At 40.1% G+C, this 26,125-nt stretch overlaps 1 protein-coding gene across 5 annotated transcripts; it reads left to right on the top strand.

Moving 5' to 3' along the window:
* The first annotated feature begins 398 nt into the window (after positions 1–398).
* Positions 399–26,125, top strand: LOC121706751. Of its 5 annotated transcripts, XM_042088747.1 has the most exons (9): positions 399–583; positions 7,478–7,777; positions 7,999–8,319; positions 8,438–8,497; positions 9,363–9,476; positions 9,637–9,683; positions 13,937–14,029; positions 14,428–14,520; positions 16,565–17,242. In XM_042088747.1, exons 1-9 carry the CDS (start codon positions 532–534, stop codon positions 16,601–16,603), a joined length of 1,119 nt encoding a protein of 372 aa, XP_041944681.1. In that variant the 5' UTR covers positions 399–531; the 3' UTR covers positions 16,604–17,242. The 5 variants fall into 5 exon arrangements, with proteins under 5 accessions (XP_041944681.1, XP_041944682.1, XP_041944686.1 ...); XM_042088748.1 differs by lacking the exons at positions 8,438–8,497; positions 9,363–9,476; positions 9,637–9,683; ... (1 more) ...; positions 14,428–14,520; positions 16,565–17,242 and adding exons at positions 23,778–23,837; positions 25,214–25,327; positions 25,443–25,495; positions 25,686–25,754; positions 25,906–26,125; XM_042088752.1 differs by lacking the exon at positions 13,937–14,029 and having other exon boundaries at positions 14,456–14,520; positions 16,565–17,244.

Raw genomic sequence — 26,125 nt, 5'->3', positions numbered from 1 at the left:
AACCATCTTATGCTGGTCTTTGCTGGTGTAGCTGGTTAGGCCACCAGCTGAATATGCTGGCGTGACCATCTGAGGAAGCTGGTCATGCTGGTGTGACCAGCCTGTCTTGTGGGATACAGCTGGTGCAAGATGGTCATGCTGGTGACCAGCCTGTCATGCTGGTTTGCTAAAATGACCAACATAAGCTGGCATGGCCAGTTAAACCAGCAGTGTAGACCAGCAACACCAGCTAAAATGACTAGCTTGAGGTGGTACGACAAGCAAAACCAGCTGAATCACCATCATAAGCTGGGTAAACCAGCTGAAGGTAAGTTTTCGCAAGAGTTTTGCTGGTCTAGCAGGTCAACCATCATAGGGTGGTCAAACAAGCTGGTTAACAACCAATGAGACATCCAATGAGAAGTGAGGAGACTGCATGAGAAGGAAGGATGTGACATCACCATGCTGTGTGTGTGTAAGACCATTAGAGCTGCCAACACCCTTGGTGTGTGTGAGAGAAACACGGAGACAGCAAAGTAACTATCAGTAAAAATGCAGCGGATTATTTGGCTTTTCTTCTGCTGCAGGCTCAGAATTGCAACAGGTGAGTTATTACAACACCAGACTGACTTTCCAGAATAGTCTCTTAATTCATCACTAGTCGTTATCACATATGTCACTAGTCACATACATTTCAGAGTGTATATTGCTGTGTTTACAAGGAGTGAAATCTCATCAACCCGTTTGTATTAACCACAGTACACTGAACTAGAAAACGCAATTCCAGGGAATTACCAGTGCATGAAAATGCAAAAAATATGGTGTGAAATATATTGTTAAAACAGATGATGTGCTAATTGGCAACCAACATGATGAGGTTTAATATAGTTCAAATGACTGAACAAGGTAGATGAGGTTTAATATAGTTGGAATGACTGAACAGTTAAATAGGTGGATAGTTTATATAGTTAAATGATTTGCTTGGTAGATAAGGTTTAATATAGTTGGAATGATTGAACGGTTAAATAGGTGGATAATTTAAATAGTTAAATTATTTAGGTAGATAATTGACGATAACTAACAGTTGGAATGGCCCTAATGTTTGCTAGCAGTTATGCTACTATGTTATCAAAGATAATAATGTTAACCAAGTTTTTTTGCTAAAAATGCTAATTAGCATGCTAACTATGCTAGCATGCTAACTATGTTACTTAGCTAACTTAGCAAATAATTTTTAACAGTTTTGCTAACTATGCTAACTAGCATGCTAACATGCTAGCATGCTAACTATGTTAACCATGTTACTTAGCTAACTTAGCTAATAATTTTTAACAGTTTTGCTAAAAATGCTAACATGCTAGCATGCTAACCATGCTAACTAGCTACAGTGGGTAGGAGTCATAGTTGATGACAAGTAACAGTTACAATGGCTGAACAGTTAAAAAGTTCAGTAGTTTAAAGGGTTAAATTGTTTAACAGTGAAATATTGTGGTGAGGACTTTTATTTTGAAACAGTTTTTGGCAGAGGAAGCAGTTGAACAGGATGTGTAGTCTTAATAGGGCCAGTTTGTATGCTTAAAGCCTGAGACTGGCAGTTGATCCAGGTGGCCCGAACACCTGCCATAGGATTCTAATTGCTTAACGGCCGTATTGTGATGTCATAATCATAATGTTAAGTCAATGGGGAAATTTTGATAGTTTTTAATTAATAGTTTAAAAAGTATAAAAGTTACAAAGCTGAAAAATACATAGCACTCTTGTCCTAAGTAAGACCTACGTAGCATAGTTTGAATGAAGTTTCTACGTTAAACGGTTGAAGCTGCATTAAACGCGTTAGAAGAAGAAGAAGAACTAGAAAAGCATTTCCTGAAGGAAATACAGTGCATGAAAATGCAAAAATATGATGTAAAATATCATACAGAGTAAAAACAAACTATATTGGTTGCTAGGTAGATGAGGTTTAATATAGTTGGAATGACTGAACAGTTAAATAAGTGGATAGTTTAAATGGTTAAATTATTTAGGTAGATAGTTGACGATAACTGACACTTGGAATGGCTCTAATGTTTGCTAGCAGTTATGCTAACTATGTTAACAAAGATAATAATGTTAACCAAGTTACTATGCTAACTAGCATGCTAACAATGTTAAAATGCTAAGTATGCTAACCATGTGACTTAGCTTACATAGCTAATAATTTTTAGTAGTTATGCTAACTATCCTAACTAACATGTTAACATGCTAACTATGCTAACCATGTTACTTAGCTAACTTAGTTAATCATTTTTAGCAGTTATGCTAACTATGCTAACTAACATGCTAACATGCTAACTATGCAAACCATGTTACTTAGCTGACTTAGCTAATCATTTTAAGTAGTTTTGCTAAAAATGCTAACTAGCATGCTAACATGCTAGCATGCTAACTATGCTAACCATGTGACTTAGCTAACTTAGCTACTCATTTTAACCCTCTAGGCGCCACTGTCGAGTTTACTCGACAAGATGCGGTACTGAATAAAACGGCCGATTTAGTCAAATAGGGTGTCATATTTCGTTCGACATCCACTCCACTAGGTGGCAGACATGTCATACGTCATCCCCGAGTCCGAAAAAGGTCATGGTTTAAACAAAAGTTTTGAGCTACAGCGCATTGAATCAGTGCGTGCAATACCGGAGCTAGTGTGCGTGTGAGCCACTTAGTCAGAGCGATATTGTCAACGTTAGCGAGTATTTGCATTAGATTATCGTCTAATGGCATCAAAAAAGTTTACCTGAAATGAAGTGTTGGGTCTTCTATTCGCGGACCCTGATTCTGAAGGGGAATATCTGCCTTCAGGAAATGACGGTGATTCGTTTAGTGAGGCTTCAGATGCGTCCCTGCCTTCAATGATGCAGCTGGACAAAGTGAGAGTTTACTCCATAGTTTAGCTTACACCAAGCACAAACGTTGAATCGTTTGCCCAATGTCACTGGTGGGAATAATGTTTCACGGGTTCGGAGTGTTCATCGGGAAGTTAGCAGGGTGTTAGTGGTGTGGCGAACAAGGCTGGAGGTAGCCTAATAGCGCTAGCTTCTGTCTTTTGCCTCTCCACAATCGCGGCGACAGTATCGTGGTGGAGCCTTTGTCTAATGCGACTGGGTATGTTAGACGAGGTCGAAGTGCTCATAGGAGAGTTAGGGGGAAACGTAGTGGCAGTGTGGGGAGTCGCAATGAGAATGACAGTAGGCCTAGTCCGAGCTGCGCAAATTCTCTCCACTCGACGCGCGCGAGGCAGATCTGGCCATGCTGCTCGCATGGTGGAGGTGGTGACACGCTCTCTCCCTCTCCCTCTCCCCCACACACACACACACACACACATTAGGTCATGCATAGTCTATCACAAGATGATGGGAATGCCGGCCCTGTATGGATAGGGATAGGGAGTCATTATCTCTACAACAAAAGGCCTGCTACATAAAAAAAAAAAAATGTCAGCCATTTATTAGTAATGATTTACACTGATTTGCTATCTATTTCCCTGATCATTTAGGACATACACTATGTGTTCCTTTTTGTGTGTTCATGTCCTTGTGATGTGTGTGTCTTTGTCAGCTAAGAAAAAAAAACATCAACAAAAACAACAAAAAGAAAAAAAATACTAACATTGTCTCTTGTCTTGTCTCGTCATCTCACTCCTGATCTGTGCCTTGCCGTGGCAAATGAGCTTTTGAACTAAACAGGTCTTGTCTACTTGTGTTTGTGTGTCATCTGAATAATCTATATGTGCCCCATACATGGAATCAGAGTGCCTACTGTATGTAGTAAATGGAAAATCTCTACAGCAAAAGGCCAGTCTACTGCTACATGCATTTGGTTTGTTTCGGCCATTTATTAGTAATGATTTACACAGTTTGTTCACTACTTACTATTTACCTGAGCATTCAGTATTGTGCAATATAGCATACAGAAGGTGAGGGACATTTTGGGGGGAAAGAAGTGGTGCATTTTATCATTCAAACATGCAACTTTTCATGAAAATTCTATAATCCAAGATGGCCGCCACCATATGACGTCATAATATGCAAATTAGATATAAACATTTAATCTCTACATAAACTTTGGGTCATCCTTAATATTTCTCTAATTTACAGAAAGTCTCTATCTCTTATCACTTTTAAGATATAGCCTTTTGAAATGAAGATGTCAAAATTGATCGTTTCGGAAAAAAACCTCTGGCGCCTAAAGGGTTAAGCAGTTTTGCTAAAAATGCTAACAAGCATGCTAACATGCTAGTATGCTAACTATGCTAACCATGTGACTTAGCTAACTTAGCTAATCATTTTAAGCAGTTTTGCTTAAAATGCTAACTAACATGCTAACATGCTAGCATGCTAACTATGCTAACCATGTTACTTAGCTAACTTAGCTAATCATTTTTAGCAGTTTTGCTAAAAATGCTAACAATGCTAGAAATGCTAGCAATGCTAACATGCTAACCATGCTAACTAGCTACAGTGGGTAGGAGTGATAGTTGATGACAAGTAACAGTTACAATGGCTGAACAGTTAAAAAGTTCAGTAGTTTAAAAGGTTAAATTGTTTAACAGTGAAATATTGTAGTGAGGACTTTTATTTTGAAACAGTTTTTGGCAGAGGAATCAGTTGAACAGGATGTGTAGTCTTAATAGGGCCAGTTTGTATGCTTGTAGCCTGAGACTGGCAGTTGATCCAGGTGGCCCGAACACCTGCCATAGGATTCTAATTGCTTAACGGCCGTATTGTGATGTCATAATCATAATGTTAAGTCAATGGGGAATTTTTGATTAGTTTTTAATTAATAGTTTAAAAAGTATAAAATTTACAAAGATGAAAAATACAAAGCCCACATGTCCTAAGTAAGACCTACGCAACATAGTTTGAATGAAGTTTCTACGTTAAACGGTTTAAGCTGCATCAACTGCGTTACAAGAAGAAGAAGAAGAAGAAGAAGAAGAAGAAAAAGCCTTGGAATAACAGTACAGTGCATTTTCATGCACTGTAATAACTAGAAAAGCATTTCCTGAAGGAAATACAGCGCATGAAAATGCAAAAAATATGATGTAAAATATCATACAGAGTAAAAACAAACTATATTGGTTGCTAGGTAGATGAGGTTTAATATAGTTGGAATGACTGAACAGTTAAATAGGTGGATAGCTTATATAGTTAAATGATTTGCTTGGTAGATAAGGTTTAATATAGTTGGAATGATTGAACGGTTAAATAGGTGGATCATTTAAATGGTTAAATTATTTAGGTAGATAATTGACGATAACTGACAGTTGGAATGGCTCTAATGTTTGCTAGCAGTTATGCTAACTATGTTATCAAAGATAATAATGTTAACCAAGTTACTTAGTTAACTTAGCTACTGTTTTCATTTTTAGTAGTTATGCTAACTAGCACTATGTTAACCATGTGACTTAGCTAACCTAGCTAATCATTTTTAGTAGGTATGCTAACTATGCTAACTAGCATGCTAACATGTTAAGTATGCTTACCATGTGACTTAGCTAACTTAGCTAATCATTTTTAGTAGGTATGCTAACTATTCTTGCTAACATGCTAACTATATTAACCATGTTACTTAGCTAACCTAGCTAATCATTTTTAAAAGTTATGCTAACTATGCTAACTAGCATGCTAATATGCTAGCATGCTAACTATGCTAACCATGTTACTTAGCTAACTTAGCTAATCATTTTTAGCAGTTTTGCTAAAAATGCTAACAATGTTAGCAATGCTAACATGCTAACTATGCTAACCATGCTAACTAGCTACAGTGGGTAGGAGTCATAGTTGATGACAAGTAACAGTTACAATGGCTGAACAGTTAAAAAGTTCAGTAGTTTAAAGGGTTAAATTGTTTAACAGTGAAATATTATAGTGAGGACTTTTATTTTGAAACAGTTTTTGGCAGAGGAAGCAGTTGAACAGGATGTGTAGTCTTAATAGGGCCAGTTTGTATGCTTAAAGCCTGAGACTGGCAGTTGGTCCAGGTGGCCTGAACACCTGCCATAGGATTCTAATTGCTGTGATGTCATAAAGGGCAATGTTAAGTCAATGGGGAAATTTTGATAGTTTTTAATTAATAGTTTAAAAAGTATAAAAGTTACAAAGCTGAAAAATACATAGCACCCATGTCCTAAGTAAGACCTACGTAACATAGTTTGAATGAAGTTTCTACGTTAAACGGTTGAAGCTGCATTAAGTGCGTTAGAAGAAGAAGCATAAGAATAAGAAGAAGCCTAGGAAGAACAGTACAGTGCATTTTCATGCACTGTAATAAGAAGAAGCCTAGGAAGAACAGTACAGTGCATTTCCATGCACTGTAATAAGAAGCCTAGGAAGAACAGTACAGTGCATTTTCATGCACTGTAATAAGAAATTTTGGAAGAACAGTATAGTGCATTTTCATGCACTCTAATAAAATGCCTTGGAATAACAGTACAGTGCATTTTCATGCACTGTAATAAGAAGAAGCCTAGGAATAACAGTACAGTGCATTTTCATGCACTGTAATAAGAAGCCTAGGAAGAACAGTACAGTGCATTTTCATGCACTGTAATAAGAAGAATTCGGATAACAGTAGAGTGCATTTTCATGCACTCTAATAAATGAATTACAGTTTTTCTCAATTACTAAGATGCACCTGATGAAACTGGGATCCATTTGATCTTCATCTTGTCCATCTTGTCTTGTGCACAGCAGAAATCATCACTTGCAAATATGTTAACACCTTTATTTATAACAACATAAATGTAATATCTTTGCATATCACTCCTTATTTATACAATATAGCACCTCTGAGTCTGCACTGCTATTTGCAAGCATGGATCAAAGAGGCCAAAAACACATACAGTAGAGTAATGAGAGTAGCCTGGTGTTGGTCATTTGGAGAAGAATGCAGTAAAAAGTACAAGATATAAGAGTCCAGACTTCTTACTGTCTATGTCAGTAAACATGAGCATGCACTGTAAGTTTAGTTGAATGTAAGAATTAGTGTAGTCTAGGTGCTTACATGACAATAAGAGTTACATCTTGGGAGGAAAGAATGCAATTCATACTATGATATACTTGTTTGCCTATTTACACATACTATAACAATGTAAAATGTCAGCAGTTGAAATGACACGGTTATTTAGCGAACATTCAGGTTGAACCTGCTCCATTTGTTGTAATGTAACTTGGTTGTCCATTATTGTGCAATAGTTTGAAAGCAGTCACTGATTTGACCTCAAATTGTATTTAAAGGAAAGATGCTTCTGCTTCTGTTGCATGTTTTAAATGTTTTGTACGTTTTAAAGCTTTTTGCAAACATATCATTGTAACCATAGTGTTTATCTTTAGGCCTGTGTTAGTTGTTTTGAAAATGTGAAGTTCGAGTTGACAAAAGCATTCAAGCAATCAAGAAAAACTATAAGAAATATTTGGATCTACAGGTGAGGAGTAATCCAATATCTTTTGTGTTTCCAAAGGCTGCATTCTGCAAGATACAAACAGTATTGAAGTCACTAAATATGTTGGTGAATCTGTTCTCCTGCCGTGCTCCTGTGCTGATCTCCAGCATAAACCTTACGAGTTAAGATGGATGAAAAACACAGACGAAGAGATTTATCCCACCAAATCTCACCTCCTGGACAGGCTTCACATGTTTAATCAGGATTCTCCAGGAAATCTCTCCCTGCTCATATCAAACCTGACTAAAGAGGATGAGGGAAACTACAGCTGTGAGGGCCGGACCTCCAGCTACAGAGACATCACACTTAGAGTTGAAGGTAGGACTTTTATTATGTAATAATATTTTAGACAGAATAGACTATTTTACTGAAACTGATTCAGAATGACAAGGATACTGCTTCAGCAATACAATTTGTGTTGTATTTCTATATGCTGTTATGATGTAGGCCTATGTGAAAATAAGGGGAAAATGCTCATGACAAGAAACTGAGCTATGTTGGCTTTAGACAATATTTGATAAGTGTCATGTTTCTTCCAGGATGCTCTCTAATGGAAAAGACACAAACTGAGGTTGTGAAAAACTCAGGAGACTCTGTCCTGCTGCCCTGCTCCTGTTCTCCTCTGCATGTCAAACCTGAGAGTGTGATATGGAATGTCATCAGACGGAGAGGGTCTCATTATGTCTCATCCATTATAGTATCCAGCACAAGTGGCCCCTATAGAGGCAGAGTTCAGATGTTTAACCATCTTTCACCAGGAAATGCTTCTCTGCTCATATCAGACCTGACGGTGGAGGACCAGGGATTATATTGGTGCGATCTCAACAAAGAGGTCCGGACAATTAACCTCATAATTAAAGGTCAGCATTTTTGTATGTTTTATCATCTGATTATTGATGGTGTCATTACCGTGACATCAGTGGTTCTTTCATTAAAATATTTTTTTTTCTGTTCCATATCTTCATCCTATATCACCAGCAAGCGTGTTGCCATCTAAAGCACCACCTAAAACACACACACCGGTAACTAAAGAAAAAGGTTTGTCCCCTTTATCAACATTGAATTTTACATTTAGGACAATATTATGTCAAAATGTTCTTTTTAGTGATCATTGAATGTTTAAATAGCATTTTCACAGCATTAACATTGGCATAGCAACCCAATTCAGATTTTTTTGGTATCTAATGTATTGCTCTTTAAAGAGTTTAGAGTTTGTGTGTTGCTCTTTAAAACTGCTGTGCTAGTTATGTGGTGGTGTGTACTACTGGCTCTTCCTCCTCTCACATGTGTGTTATCTCTGGTTAAAAACTACCTTCATTTGCTGGCTGGTGTGTGTTCTTTCCAGCTGTACCAGTACCTCTGCTGTGCAGCATCTACTGGTGCCCTTGTGTTGCATGGTCATGTTGGCATGTTTAGTGCTTATTTCCAGACACACTGCTGGTGCCCTTGTGTTGCATGGTCATGTTGGCATGTTTAGTGCTTATTTCCAGACACACTGCTGATGGTGAAGCTTGTACAGTACACAGTAACATGCAGCAACAGCAACAGCTCTGTGCTCTGTTCACACTGACTGCTGGGTTTGTTTGCAGACACAGTGCTGATGGTGAAGCTTGTACAGTACACAGTAACATGCAGCAACAGCTCTGTGCTCTGTTCACACTGCTGATGGTGAAGCTTGTACAGTACACAGTAACATGCAGCAACAGCTCTGTGCTCTGTTCACACTGCTGCTGGGTTTGTTTGCAGACACACTGCTGATGGTGAAGCTTGTACAGTACACAGTAACATGCAGCAACAGCTCTGTGCTCTGTTCACACTGCTGATGGTGAAGCTTGTACAGTACACAGTAACATGCAGCAACAGCTCTGTGCTCTGTTCACACTGCTGCTGGGTTTGTCTGCAGACCTAGTGGAGAACGGAGGAACTGCAACATCTCCGTACATCTTCATCCTGGTTGCTGTGCTGCTGTTGCCACTGCTGCTGGGAGGAGTCATATTCCTGTACATGACACACAAAGGTAGGATAATACACACATGCATGCACAAACACATGGATGCATGACCACACACACACACACACACAGAGAGAGAGAGAGAGAGAGAGAGATGCATAATATGATTTCAGACAAATGCACACACAGAATCATCTTTTAAATGCAAAATTGTTTGTTCCATTAGGCCAAAAAGGTGAACGTACACAATCAGGACGAATGCAGGAGCGAAATGTAAGTTGTTTTTTTTACTCTGTACTGTGTGTACAGTAGTGTTTAATCCATATGAAAATGGCATTGCATGGTCTTTTTTATTGGATGTGTGTGTGCATGATGTGTGTACGTGTTTGGCTCATTAAAGGCACCTATTTTGTCAGATATAGGCTACGCATGAGGTGTCACATTCTTAGTGCTATTCTCGACATTGTGGCCACATCATTTCCTCTTCACAAATGGCAACACATGACTTCCCTCATCACATAGCACAGTCTGTGGGCTGCACTTGGTTAAAACAAAATCACCTGGTTGTATTTGTTCATTAAACACATCATCATAGAACTGTTCTGATGAGCTATGTGGAACAGCAAAAGCATAACTGAACTGAAGGTGGCTTTAATCAGCGAACACAAAAAGCTAAAGATAGACCTGAAAAAATCCAAAGAAAAAACACTCAAAGGATCCAAAAATGCAGGAGTTCACAAAGTTCATAATACCGGTAGTCACAAAAATGGGCTAACAAAAGTTTCAGATCAAAAATGCAGAAACAGAAGAAGCAGGTTTTGTAACCAGGGCTCAATAACAACACAGGATGTAAAGCAATACCAGCTCGGGAGGACTCTAGACAAAGTGACAAACAGGGGAAGAGCATAGAATACAACAGAGAAGAAACTCAGAACAGCATCAGTAATGAGAGCAGTAGGCAACAGGTGAGGACAAGGACCAAGGAGACATCCATGAAATGCCAACAGCTCCATCTGGTGATATGTGAGCTACATGGATGAAGGCACACCACCTCCAGCTGAACCTCAGCTGAACCTCTCAAAGACTGAACTGCTGGTCATCCCAGCTAAACCTACCATACACCACGACATCAACATCAAATTTGACTCCCTGTCTGTTTCACCGACCAGGACTGCAAGAAATCTAGGAGTTGTTCTCGACAACCAACTAAACTTCTCAGATCATGTTGCCTCAGTCGCCCGGTCATGACGTTTCGCACTCTACAACATACAGAAAATCAGGACTTACTTGACTCAAGATGCTACCCAACTTCTGGTTCAGGCAATAGTTATCTCACGACTCGACTACTGCAATGCCCTCCTGACAGGTCTCCCAGCCTGCGCAGTGAAACCACTTCAGATGATCCAGAACGCGGCGGCGCGCCTGGTCTACAACCAACCCAAAAGGGCACATGTTACCCCGCTGCTCATCCAGCTACACTGGCTACCTATGGCGGCCCGCATCAAATTCAAGTCTCTAACGCTTGCCTAAAAAGTAGTCTCTGGTTCTGCTCCCACCTACTTGAATGCCCTCATACAGACTTACACTACCTCCAGACCGCTGCGCTCCTCTGACGAACGACGTCTAGCTCTACCACCGGTACGCTCAAGCCAATCCAAACTTTTCTCATCTGTTGTTCCTCGTTGGTGGAACACACTGCCAGTTCCTACAAGGGCAGGGACATCCTTCTCCACTTTCAAAAAACTCCTGAAGACCCAGTTCTCTTTAGAGAACATCTACTCTCATAGCAACACTACAACAAGTCTTACTGATCCTAGCACTCACCAGCCGTTTTAAACTGACAAGTAACTGTTAAAAACAGCACTCACCGACGCACTTATTCTTACTGTACTCTAATGTTTTTTAAACTGTCCTAAAATTGTGAGAATTGTTCTAAAACTTACTGTTTACCATGTTGTTAGTCGCTTTGGTTAAAAAAGTGTCAGCCAAATGTAATGTAATGTAATGTGGGAGGCACGGAAACCTCACAAATGTATACTCATAGTTGCTGTAATCAAATTATGGAAATCATTTATTAAATGAAGTGAGGGCAGAGCCATAGACCCATTCTCTAACAGTCTTGGTGAGGGCAGTACATTTCCACAGCTCTCTCTCCCCTTCCCCCCAAACAAGGGTAATAAGATATAAATCAGATCAGTTAAGATCAAATTAACTTTTTTATTCTCACAAGAGGAAATTCAAATACCAATTCAATCTCCCAAACAAGTGCAAACAGAAATAACTATTTTGACAAAATGATGTTGTAGCAGCATTATCAACGATACACATAATGTGTAAAGACGGGGCTGCAGTAGCAGCGCTGCATCTGAGACATTCCTGCTGTGAATACACACATGCAGGCTAACAGCGACACAACCGCCAGGCAGCAGTGACGTAACACACACACCAGGGAGACGGCTGCCCTGCTCACACCTCTACACCTGAGAGACAAAAACACTCCAAATGCAATCTGTCTACTTTTCTCTCTGATTCACTCAAGTGACTGCTAGTGGCTGCTGTTCATGCCATTGCAGGTGTCTCTTCCTTATGCTGTGGCTTAATCCTCAGGACAGAGAAATAGACTGCTAGGGACAGGAAGTGACATCAGACAAAGTGGACGCACAGGCCAAGAAGGCGATTTAAGCAAATAGAATCAAATACTAGTCAATCTAAAAGGCAAATGTAACTCTTTTTGGAAGGCTTTATATCCCCAAACACACACAGCACACACACACACACACACGCTATAATTTGCCCTGGTGTGAACATTCAAATGAATACTGATGACATGATTATTTATAGCCTGGGTGTTCCCATGCTGCCTTGCGCGTGATTTGATTCACGCTGCTAAGGCAGCCTGGAGACCATGGAGCAAATTTTTGCCTGAGATAGGGAACCAATCACAGAACATGGGGGAAAGCAAGACGATGATGAGCCATGCACAGACGCATTTGATAGACATCCGTGGCACCCAATAAACGGATCTGGGCATTTTTTAAAAATACGAGAAAATGAACGTTTGGTTCCCAGACCACGTCTCATTGAGAAGTGGTGGCGCTAGCCAGGCTAGATTATTTATGTACTTTCCAAAACAAAACAACAAGCTGCTTACAAACTCACAGGAGCAATGAACAAAATAGTGGACTTGCTGGATTACTCTTGTTTAACCTTAAATATCACAAAAACAGTCTGCATGTACCGTACTTCTCCTCACGAAAAAACATTATTCAGCAGCCTGAAATAAAAGTTAAAGGGAAAAAAAATAGTGGATGATTTTAAATACTTAGGGGTCATTATTGGCTCATATCTAACTTTTAAAAAGCACATTTAAAAAGTCCATGGAAGAGTCAAACGGAATCTTCTCCATTTTAAGTTGATTAGAAACCAGATGACTACAGAGGCCAAACGGAATCTTCTCCATTTTAAGTTGATTAGAAACCAGATGACTACAGAGGCCAAACAGAATCTTCTCCATTTTAAGTCGATTAGAAACCAGATGACTACAGAGTCAAACGGAATCTTCTCCATTTTAAGTTGATTAGAAACCAGATGACTACAGAGGCCAAACGGAATCTTCTCCATTTTAAGTTGATTAGAAACCAGATGACTACAGAGGCCAAACGGAATCTTCTCCATTTTAAGTTGATTAGAAACCAGATGACTACAGAGTCAAACGGTATTTTCATTCCAGTGATATTGCTTGACCAGCTGGTCTCAGGGAAATACAACCACAATATCACTGATCTATACGCAAGCAGTGAAAGTGTTGGACAAAAAACCTTGCACTCACCATCACTGTGACATTATACATTAAAAAGGCCTATTTACTTTTGCCAGTTTTGTTTTCTTCTCAAATTCCTGTTTATTTTTCAAAATAATTAATAATCTTGCACCCCCACCCCTTAAGAAATGTGTTAATCAATGCAAAAATAACACAAGGACTACGAGAGCATCAACAAGGGGGGACGGCTCAAGTCTGCTCAGGCACTCTACCTTTAGTCAAACTGCCTTCTCAGTAAAAACTGCCTGTCTGTGGTATAGTATTCCTGTTAATATTACACAAAGCACCACATTCACTGCTTTGAGAGTAAGTTTAAATAAATGGTTAAAAGCAAATCAACTCTATGACCATTTTTTGTCACTGTTTCATGTTTTAGTGTTTCTTGTTTATTATATTTTTTTCCCTTCTTTGTCCATGTCACAGTTTAATGTCAACATGTTAATCTTAGTCCTAGGAATCTGAGTAAATTGTGATTGTACTTTATGTATGTCTGTGATGTTAGTCTTTAATCTGTTTAACATCAACTACTGCCCAGGGACTACAGACACAAATTAGCCTTTGTGCTATAATCTGACTCAGTTATACACTGCATTGTCCCTGTTAAATAAACATATAAATAAACTACAATAAAACACACACACACAGTAAGTAGTGATGTGGTGTAAAAAGCGTACTCTAATGCTGTGATGCTGTGTCTTGTCTGTAGAATGATGATTCCTCATCAACGTATGCAGCTCTTCAGCATCGCTACAATGCAGAGCAAATGTACTCAACCATTGGACAGAACGCTGGGGTCCAGGTGTGTGTGTGTGTGTGTGTGTGTGTGTGTGTGTGTGTGTTCCTTCCACACTAGTTTTTACCTGGAAAGTCAACCATTTTTATTATTGTTCTATTATCATTCAGTCACATCATACTTATTCAATCTAAAAGTCTATAGATTAAGATTTAGATTAGATTCAACTTTATTGTCATTGTGCAGAGTAAAAGTATAAAGACAACGAAATGAAGTTTGCGTCTAACCAGAAGTGCAAAAAAAACAGAAAAGTGCAATGTGATATACAAAGTAGACAGGTGGTGCATAGACAGGTCAAGAAATATAGTGCAGTGTAGACAGTAGTATACAGTCTATATAACCGAACCTTTATATAACATACCCTGGTATTCAATATAAAACTCTATATTCTGTCTTGCCTGTAGAATGATGATTCCTCATCAACGTATGCAGCTCTTCAGCATCACTACAATGCAGAGCAAATGTACTCAACCATTGGACAGAACGCTGGGGTCCAGGTGGGTGCATCTCTCTACTACTGTGTGTGTGTGTGTGTGTGTGTGTGTGTGTGTGTGTCTTCTACACTAGTATTTACCTGGGAAGTGTTTTAGGCCAGTGTGGCGCCCCCAATTGTACAACTGACTACACCACCCCTTGAGCTCTACTAGTTAGTGCAAGTGTCAGAGCAAGGGGTACTCCGTCACAATAAAATGTACAAACACAGGTTCTAGAAATGTAAAAAAAATACAATCTTTATTAATAAATAGAATTGAAGGTGTTGTTCGATGGCCACTAGATAGAGAAGTCAAATAGATAAACACATGAGTACAGTAAATCACCAAACCATCGGCACAGGAGCCTGTAGAGCCTTTGAGAAACACTAATGGGAGGGTAAGGTCTCAAGACCACCCGTGAACAAAGGCACCAGACCTTCTTGAAGTGATACACACTAGAGTTCAATATACACACAGCAAACCTCACAGCACTCTGATGAACATGGTTTAAAGACGTGGTTTAAAGAGGGGTCACACTACACAGCACTGCAAACTCCAAACTTCATCGAGTGAGAACAAGTAAAAGGAGACTGCTTTCCAATGCACTCATGCACTATCCTGGCTCCACCAACACCAATGCAGTCTAATACTCATGCACTATCCTGGCTCCACCAACACCAATGCAGTCTAATACTCATGCACTATCCTGGCTCCACCAACACCAATGCAGTCTAATACTCATGCACTATCCTGGCTCCACCAACACCGAGGCTGGCTATGAAAGGGAAGGGGTATTAAAGGAAGTAGAAAATAAATAATCCCGCTCTAGCCTGTAGTGTACAATACATGCACTCACATACAATATCAGCCTCCCCCACAGGCTAGAGGAAAAGAAAACAAATAAAACAAAAAAACAAGGAAGGTTAGGCCTACCTTTGCTATGAGCAGCACACACAATCAATCACACAGTGCAGAGAACAGCAACTAGCAAATTGGTGCAGCTGTACAGGTCTGTCGTAGCGTTAACAGTTAACAGTGTATGAGGGACACTAGGCTTGCAGGTCACTTCCCACCACAGACACAGTACCCAGCAGAGCTTGTCACACATGGAAGTAGTTTGGCATTACTCTGCCGTAACTCGCTCGCCCACACAGTCTCACAGGTAACTAACGGCCCACACTGTCTCACAGGGAACTAACGGCCCACACCGTCTCACAGGTAACTAACGGCCCACACCGTCTCACAGGGAACTAACGGCCCACACCGTCTCACAGGGAACTAACGGCCCACACCGTCTCACAGGGAACTAACGGCCCACACCGTCTCACAGGGAACTAACGGCCCACTGGGGCTGAATCAGCGTCTGCTCCCCCACAGCACAGAGGAAGTTAGATAACGCATTGGGCTCCAGATCGTACGTAAATAGCGACGCCATCTTGGTGGGGGCAGCAATCACTGGAGGCCAATGGAGGAACATGTGACTCTGACTGGAAATCAGACAGGTGTCTGTGATTGCCCGCAAGTATTGCCCATAGACAGTAAGGTGTTTGCCCCCAGCAATATGGCAGCCCCGTTCATATGCCACCTAATTAATGCGGTATACACCACATACGGTACACTGCTACACCACAACAGATCTAGCAGTGGAGTGACAAAAACGGTCTAAGGACCCCAAGTGCCTGTATGTGCAGTAAGCCTGCCTCCATCGCGTTAAAGGGATATTCCACCATTTGGGGAATTACACTCATTTTCCACCTCCGCTGAAGCCATCTCAAGTTAGAAAGTGTAATAAGACCAACGGAAAATGAAACATGGCGATTTTCTGATTTGACATGGAACTATACTCTAATTCAATAATCCAGTCACTGACCAATTTGTCTGCTGCAGCTCAACCTGCTGGAAGTTAGCCTACAGGGACTATTTTCAGGTGCTGCATGATATCATTGTGCTGCTGCGTCCATGGTGTTCCTTGATTATTACGCTGGAATTAGAGTATAGTTCCATATATATAACTTATTATTATTATGAATATAACTTGATTGTTGTGATGGACTGGATTGTGTTTTAGGCCATTACTGGAGATGATGAAAATCAGAGTTCAGATTGAAGTTCCTGCATGAGACTCTACAGGGCGCCATCTCAACTCCCCTTCAGCAGTAGGCCTATGGTGCTTGTAAGAATAAGCCTAAAGTTACATGTAACCCTGCAACAGGTTAACTTGTTTTTGTGCAAAGCTTGTGTTTGTTTCAGTTCTGTTTTATTATTCTCTCATGTTGTAACTCTGTAGCCAAAAACAGAGTCAATGATGTGTAGAAATTGTGACAATCTCAAGTTTTATGGTGGAAATAGAAAATGTGTTATATTGCATGACGCAGTTTAACGCAGGATGTGGAGGCATGGTGTTATGTTTGATTTTTATCATTTGCAGAACCTGTCCCATGCTCAAAAACAAGAACATATTGAGACTTGTTGTATTGCTGCTGTTAGTCTACTTGTTAAATTAAAGGACAACTAAAAAAATAAACAAATGACTGTTTATGCAGTACAGAATTGCTTCATGTGAAGTATCCTTAGAATGAAATGGAGATATGTTTATAAAAGTAATACGTAGAATCAAACTAGACATTTTTTTCAGATAATCTGTTTCAATCAAATGTAATGATTGCTACCATGTGAAGAATATTGGTGCAATATATTATTGTCTCTTTGTCTCAGCTGTGTGTGGCTACACTCTGCTGGAACAGCTTCAAGATTTGTATCTGCTTTACAGCTAATTCGATTGGATCAACATAGGATTCCAAGTCCAAGTCGAGTCTTGGTGTCTTCATTTTCGAATTACAGTACAAGTATAAGTATAAGTATATATACTTTTTTGATCCCGTGAGGGAAATTTGGTCTCTGCATTTAACCCAATCGGTGAATTAGTGAAACACACACAGCACACAGTGAACACACAGTGAGGTGTAGCACACACTAATCCCGGTGCAGTGAGCTGTCTGCTACAACGGCGGCGCTCGGGGAGCAGTGAGGGGTTAGGTGCCTTGCTCAAGGGCACTTCAGCCGCGGCCCACTGGTCGGGGCTCGAACCGGCAACCCTCCAGTTACAAGTCCAGAGTGCTAACCAGTGGGCCACGGCTGCCCCTCAAATGAACCTCTGGGCATAGATGCAAAAAAAAACCCTCCCCTGTTAAGATAGGGGGGACCGGGGGCATACTTCCCCGGTACAAGATGAATATACAAGCATTCTTCACATGTAAATTAATAACATATGTAAACAACTATTTTAAACTCTTATAACAATAAAATTACTCATTTTGTTTGTTTGGTGACGAGAGATAAAATATAGAATGTAATTCCATTTATATTCAACTTCTCCATATATGACAACTTCAAATTCAAGTTAATCAGAGTGTGAACTTTCAATAGTAGTTCATGACTTTCTTCTTCAGTAAGGTATGGAAATAAAATGACACAGAGGTAAAATCCCCTAGTCATTTTTCAACATGGGAAAGACAAGAGAATATGCTAAGTTTAAATAAAAGGAATGTGTGTTAACCTTTGTAAGTCAGCCCTGCAGAAACCCACCCTGACCACCCTGCTGTAAAAAACAGCCTGACCAGTGGCGGTTCTAGACAAATTGTACTACAGGGGCCAAGGAGGGGCCAGTGTTTAACCAGAGGGGCACATTAAAAAAAACGGCAACAAATGGTATTAAAGATTATAAATTTGATTTTACTTTAAAATCACATATACATTTTTTTGTACAAGAGTGAGTGCAGGTGCAAGAGAGGCAGAATGAAGCAAAATGAGACCAAATGAAAAATACAGTACAGGGTGTCAGCTCAGCTCCACAGTTGAGTCCACACTTAAGTATTTGAATTGGCACAATGCTGGATCAATTGAATTTTAATGAAATATAGATACACTACACTACAACAACAGAAGCTTACAGGACGTGTTACAGCAATCTTGCAGTCTAAAGAGCTCAAAGAAAACTTCCCTGTATGGCTCAATAAAACAAACCAGTTCAACTGGGGCATTTGGTGTTCTGGAATGTCTACATGACAGAATACTCAATCCATGGATGAAGATTATGCCAGTTTGGCCTGAAGCTCCGTCTTCTGTCTCCCAAAGTGGTTGGGAATATATTCAAGTTGGGCTGTACTCTTGGAGTTGCTGATATCTGTAGAAAGATGTACAGTAGGCTAAACATAGCGCACAACTACATGTATTTACTTGCATATACATGTATATCTGCATGTATTTCAACATGTAGGCCAAATATTTACTTTAAAAAAAATGTTAGAGCCATATTAACACAAAAACACAACCAACATCCAACACACATCCTCTATATACTTACAGCACACTGCCCCCACCTACCCACACACACACTACACACACACACACACACAGTCACTGCTCCACTCCCCTCCCGCCCACACACACATCTTCACTGTCATCACTCACATACATTACATACAGTACTCTGCTTGCAATAGTAAGTCCCTGCCCCCCCCCCTACATACACAGCACATTATTTCATCAGGAAGCTTCTCCAACACACATCCCCAACATACTTACAGCACACTGCCCCCCCCCCCAAGACACAGCACATTGTCTCATGAGGAAGCTTCTCCAACACACATATTGCACACTGCCCTCTCCCCACATACACAGCACACTATCCCATCTCCCCTGTCATCCCCCCAACACACACACCAAGACCCCTGGCAGTTGGGTTAGCCCCTTGAGCCGTGGATCTGCCCAAGGTTTCTTCCTTGGTAAGGGAGTTTTTTCCTTGCCCCTGTTGCTCTTGGGTGCTCCTTGTTGGTGCCCCCCCCCCCAATCCCAATCCTCCCCCACCTTTCTTATGCAGCCCTTGCCACTTAATCTACTAAACCCCTCTTCTACTGCACTTTTTACCCCCCCCCCCCCCCCATAAATGCACAAATAGGCTGCCACCAGACATAATTTCACTGCATTTCTTACTTCCAGTAACTATATGCATGTGACAATAAACTTCCTTGTATCCTTGTAAAAAGAATTTACAGCAGAAAGCACCATTTTCAAAGTCAAAGTCAAAGTCAAAGTCAGCTTTATTGTCAATTTCTTCACATGTTCCAGACATACAAAGAGATCGAAATTACGTTTCTCACTATCCCACGGTGAAGACGAGACATATTTTACCAATTTAGGTCCACAGACAAACATAACATTTTAAGGACACACGGTAATTGCACTGCTTTGCAATAGTAGGAAGAACCTTCTTCACAAACCTGAGAGTGATAGTGCATATGATCCACATGGATCCATTTGCTGGCTGTTCCTCTCTCTGGCCCTGTATGTTTCCTCTCCATCGTCTTCATGCTCCTCACCCTCTGGAATTCCCCTCTCTGTGTCAGAGCCCTGACTTGCATCACATGGCCTCTCTCCATCCTCCACCGACTCCTCTGGCTCTCCCTCTTCCTGCTCCTTCATTTGTTTCTCACTGCTGTTTCTCTCACTTTTTTGTTCACTGGGGCAAAAACGGACACTATGTCCCTTCCTCGTTAGAAGAAAATGTAGGTGCATGCATTTCGTTGCCTAACCATCCCTCAGGCAGATAGCCTACTGTTGATCACTACTTTACTCAAATGTATTCGTTATCGCAATGCAACTGAAGTTACATTAAGTTAGTGGTGTTTACACTGAGGGTGTCCCGCAACAAATTGCAGTGCCCCCCACCTCCCCCCAACATTCTAAATCAATTGTATGCTATATATATATATATATATATATATATATATATATATATATATATATATATATATAATATCCATATTGCTATGTAGCATAGTAATATTATACACCATTTAAAAGCTTGAACTCTTGGTAATCCATATATGACAACATTTTTCATGTACAATCTGTAGAGTGCTTTACATCTTACTACATCTCAATTAGATTTTATCAAAAATGCCAACCCCATCATTTCCAGAGATGTACAAAACCGCCTAAAAAAAACTATCATTCTACCCTTTGCCACTCTCTGACAGTTCATCACACAGTCAATCTATTGGTACCAAAAAATCTGCTTTCAAAAGAGGTCAAGCACTTGAATATAAGTCAAAGTATGTGGAAACAGGGCCATTGTTATAGGCCGTGTGCAATTTTGAGCAAAAACTCAAAATAGGGGGGGGTAAGTGTAAAGATTTTTAACATTATATCTAATTAAAATGCTTATTTCATACATATTGAAAATGTTCGTAGTTACTGACATTGGTTAAATCGTTGTTGCTAGGGAGATCAGCTGGAAGCAAAAGTTTATTTCAGTGTTGCTCTCCTCAACCACTTATTCCGTGTGATGGGATGGCGGTGAAAGGTGATTGAAATGAGATGTGTAAAGAGACTGCATGAAAAGTAAGGATGTGACATCACCATGCTGTGTGTGTGTAAGACCATTAGAGCTAACACCACCCTTGGTGTGTGTGAGAGAAACACGGAGACAGCAAAGCAACTATCAGTAAAAATGCAGCGGATTATTTGGCTTTTCTTCTGCTGCAGGCTCAGAATTGCAACAGGTGAGTTATTACAACACCAGACTTCTGAATGATGACTTTCCAAACAAGTCTCTAGTTTTCATCAATAGTCATACATTTCAGAGTGTATCAGCATGCATTCTGAGTTGCTTTCTTTACAGGAAGGGAAATGTGTTGGTAGATTTATGTATAAAAATAGTTTGTATTGAGTACATCTGTTGAATTATTATGATCGCCGCGCAGCGAAGCTGCGGCATCTTTTAAAATTATTAGTAGTAAAACAATTCAAGGACAGATGTGAATTTGTTTTTCCATTTTTTAACACCTCTATTACGTATGGAAAATTGAGCTTGACATGTTCTAAGTTGAGGAGGGTGAAAATCATTAGCTTGCCTTGTTACATATGAGTGAACCTGTGAATTTGTTTTAAAATAGCACTTAAATTATTGGATTAGTTTTTCTTCGATTGCTAAAATGCATTTAATTAAACTGGGATCAACTTGATTTTCATTGTCACCTACTTAGTCCAGCAGGAGTCATCTTCTTTCATTAGTTTCACTTCACATAATTTTTCAAAACATTTAAAATCTGTCATAGAAAGACTCCAAACTCTATTAGATTAACTGTGCTAAACAAATGGGAAAAACATTTACAGCTATCATAAATTGCGCGTCAGCGTCAGTTCTGGCAGGCAAAGTAGTCAAGGCGCTGCTAACCGCTATGGGCGTCAACTCCCTTCGCACTCCCCTCGCTTCTAAATGGCTACATTCAAACAGGGCGCCTTATTTAAAGCTGCTTTAGTTGTTCCTAACTACTTGCTGCTGGCATTTATGCAGCCCACCTCCTCCCCTGCTCCACCCTGTCGTGTATAACATGGCATAGGCTTTATGTCATAGTTGCTGCTCTGTTCATATGGGGGAATAGTTTAGCTCGCTCAGTCTTAAACTGTGTGAGCGCCCCCTAATGCTGCTGCTGTCCCCAGGCTCACTGCTCTTTCATGGTGCTCATGAAAGGTCTGGGGACCCCTCTGAACAGAGCCATACCGCCAAATTTAATTTGTAATATATTCAATAAAATTTCCTAAATAATTTTTATTGCCTGTGTTGTTCTTGACTTAATGGACCTGACAGAAATTGAATATCTGTGTTTGAAACTCTCTTGCACTAGCCTGACGAGCCAGACCAAATTAAATTGGCTGCCGCTAGGGTGCGTCTAGATTTCTAGGCTACTCTTGCACAATTCTTTAATCAACAATCACTCCTTTATAAAAGTTACAGTGGCACCTCTGAGTCTGCACTGCTATTTGCAAGCATGGATCAAAGAAGCCAAAGGCACATAGAGTAATGAGAGTAGCCTGGTGTTGGTTATTTGGAGAAGAACACAGTGAAAAGTACAAGATATGAGTCCAGACAGTGCTTACTGTCTATGTCAGTAAAAATAGACATGCAAGTTGTAGTTGAATGTTAGAATTAGTCTAGTAGGTCTTTCATGACAATGACCAGGGGGGGGGGGGAACGGGGAGCAACACGGTTCCGCCACCTCAGATAAATTAATAATAAATATATTCTTTCATACCAACGATATAGTGCGATGATATTGTTGAAATAAATAGTCAGTTAATTTTTCGCATGTACAGAGGTGACCAAGAAGCTAGCAATTCTTGTCCAAAAAGTATTGCTACACCACAATACTCAATATGTTGTCGAATTGTGAGTCATTTTCCCCCGACACTGGATTTTAGGGTTCCCCCACCTGCCAAATTCCATTTTAACCACTGACAATGACAGTTACAGTACATATTGGAAGGAAAGAATACTATTCATACCATAATATACTTCTTATTATTCTTAATATACTGCGTTATTACACATACTATATAATAACAAAGAATGACATGGATAGGAAATTAGGGTAGAACCTGCTCCTATTGAAAACTATGCTATTATATAACTTGGTTGTCCATTATGTTTCATGTTTCTGTTTAGGCCCGTGTTAGTTGTTTTGAAAATCTGAAATTTGAGTTGACAAAAGCATTCAAGCAATCAAGAAAAACTGTAAGAAATATTTGGATCTACAGGTGAGGAGTAATCCAATATCTTTTGTATTTCCACAGGCTGGATTCTGGATGATATGAACAGTATTGAAGTCACTAAATATGTTGGTGAATCTGTTCTCCTGCCGTGCTCCTGTGCTGATCTCCAGGCTAAACCTCAAAGCATAACATGTTTCTGGTTCAAAAACAGAGACAAACAGATCTATCCCTCATCTCACCCCTCAGACAGGATTCACATGTTTAATCAGGATTCTCCAGGAAATCTCTCTTTGTTCATATCAGACCTGACTAAAGAGGATGAGGCACTCTACACATGTGAGCTCCACCAGTCCAGCTACAGATACATCACTCTCACAGTTAAAGGTAGGACATTTATAATGTAATAATATCTTAAGACACCTTACAGGATTAACCATTTTACTAAGGCAGACTCATAATGACAAGGAGACTGCTTCAGCAATACAATCCATGTTGTAGTTCTACATGTTGTTATGATGTACAGGCGCATCTCAAAGAATTAAAATATTCTGGAAAAGTCGATTGCTCTGCCTAGACAGAGAGATTAAAACTGATTAGCATATTAGAGGTCAGCATTTTCTATGTTTTATCATCTGATTATTGACGGTTTTAGTCATTACCATGACATCAGTGGTACTTTCATTAAAATGTATTTCTTTGTGTTCCATATCTTCATCCTATATCACCAGCAAGCACGTCGACACCTAAAGCACCACCTAAAACACACACACCAGTAACTGAAGAAAAAGGTTTGTCCCTTTATCAACTTTTATCCCTTATTTAATTTAGGCCAAACGTATGTCAAGACTTCCTCTTTACTGATCTTCAATGGGTGAATTAGTTGACAATATAATGTTTATATAATGGTATCAAATGTTTATAGCTTTTTAAAGAGTTTTGAGTTTGTGTGCTGTTCTTTAAAACTGCTGTGCTAGTTATGTGGTGGTGTGTGCTGCTGTCATGGATTGGCTCTTCCACCTCTCACATGTGCATGGTCATGTTAAAGGAACACGCCGACTTTTTGGGACTTTAGCTTATTCACTGTATTCCCCAGAGTTAGATATGTCGATACCCAGCCTTCTCATCTCCGTGCGTGTAGTTACTCAGTTGGCGCACCCACCGCTAGCCTAGGACAGCTACCTCGAAGTGGCCGGCTCTAATAATAATAATAATAATAATAATAATAATAATAATAATAATAATATGTTTATTTTATATAGCACCTTTCTCAAACCCAAGGTCGCTTTACATAGTAGGAAGGCAGGGAAACACAATAACAAACAAAGAAAACAACAAAGACAAGTTATCTGTATGGAGCTATGTGTTGGGTGTGGAGGAGAAGTGATCATTAAACAAAAAGGTCTTGAGATGTGCTTTGAAGAAGCCTCTAATAGCCAACACCTCCCACACCTACACGTTGTCACTGTTATCACAGCATGTAAATAGGAAAATGTTGGAGTTCTTTTGTCACTATTGGGAGGTGTAGGCTATTGGAGCCAGCCCCTTGACTTGAATACAGACAATTAATAACAAACTTTTATATGCAACATTGATATAAATATCAAAAGCAGAAAGCAGAGCACCACAAGATAATTGCCATTTGTGAGATATTAATATGGTCATACTTGTCCTGTGATGAACAGTAACATGCAGCAACAGCAACAGCTCTGTGCTCTGTTCACACTGCTGATGGTGAAGCTTGTACAGTACACAGTAACATGCAGCAACAGCAACAGCTCTGTGCTCTGTTCACACTGCTGATGGTGAAGCTTGTACAGTACACAGTAACATGCAGCAACAGCTCTGTGCTCTGTTCACACTGCTGCTGGGTTTGTTTGCAGACATAGTGCTGATGGTGAAGCTTGTACAGTACACAGTAACATGCAGCAACAGCTCTGTGCTCTGTTCACACTGACTGCTGGGTTTGTTTGCAGACATAGTGCTGATGGTGAAGCTTGTACAGTACACAGTAACATGCAGCAACAGCAACAGCTCTGTGCTCTGTTCACACTGACTGCTGGGTTTGTTTGCAGACACACTGCTGATGGTGAAGCTTGTACAGTACACAGTAACATGCAGCAGCAGCTCTGTGCTCTGTTCACACTGCTGCTGGGTTTGTTTGCAGACCTAGTGGAGAACGGAGGAACTGCAACATCTCCGTACATCTTCATCCTGGTTGCTTTGCTGCTGTTGCCACTGCTGCTGGGAGGAGTCATATTCCTGTACATGACACACAAAGGTAGGATAATACACAAAGGTATGCACAAACACATGGATGCATGACCACACACACACACACACACACACACACAAAACAAAACATCTTTTAAGTGCAAAACACTTTGTTCCATTAGGCCAAAAAGGGGAAATTACAAAATCTGGACAGATGCAAGTGGATGAGCAACAGGTACGTTTATACGGCTATGCTTTTTTGACTCTATACTGGGCATTGTGTTCAATCCATTTGCACTTGACTTGTGACAGTGTTCTGTCTTTTTTATTCAGTGTGTGTGTGTGTGTGTGTGTGTATGTATGTGTTCACCTAATCTCATGCCTGCAATGCAAAAGCCCCAATGGTGTTCTCTTGATTTCTGTAGGATGACACTAGGGTGTACTGCACTGTTCAGGAAACCAGAGATGACATGTTCACACAAGCAGAAAACCAGGTTAGAGTGAATGAAATACCCTTTTGCTTGTTAAATAAGTTTGTGTTATAGGTGTACCTTTGTTTGTGTGCAAGTATAGTGTGTTATGTACAGCATATACTAAACTCTTCAGTTTGGTATCAGTTGGAAAATGACATGTTGTTTCCTGTAGGATGAGGTGACCTACTCAACCGTGATCCATAGTAAGAAACACAGAGCAGCCCAAGTGGCGATGGACACAGACGACAGCACAGAATACGCCAGAATCAAGAGAACATGAGCCACGACACCCTAATAACCCTAATGTGCCTCATGCAAACATATTTATATGATAGTGTTTTGGGTTTACCTTTGAGTGCTTCCAACCATTTCATTATAATTTGCAATGCTCA

This window comes from Alosa sapidissima, chromosome 4 (genome assembly GCF_018492685.1).
Source record: "Alosa sapidissima isolate fAloSap1 chromosome 4, fAloSap1.pri, whole genome shotgun sequence".
NCBI classification, from domain to species: Eukaryota; Metazoa; Chordata; class Actinopteri; order Clupeiformes; family Clupeidae; genus Alosa; species Alosa sapidissima.
The sequence above is the reverse complement of the archived record's forward strand: the minus strand, read 5'-3'. Positions and strand labels throughout refer to the sequence as shown.

What these genes read in the sequence shown, in the direction of transcription:
- LOC121706751 (XM_042088747.1), top strand. Translation starts at nt 532, where the DNA reads ATGCAGCGGATTATTTGGCTTTTCTTCTGCTGCAGGCTCAGAATTGCA. An exon ending in GACAGAACGCTGGGGTCCAG is followed by an intron (nt 14,030 to 14,427) that starts GTGTGTGTGTGT and finishes TCTTGCCTGTAG; the next exon opens with AATGATGATTCCTCATCAAC. An exon ending in GACAGAACGCTGGGGTCCAG is followed by an intron (nt 14,521 to 16,564) that starts GTGGGTGCATCT and finishes ATTGTGTTTTAG; the next exon opens with GCCATTACTGGAGATGATGA.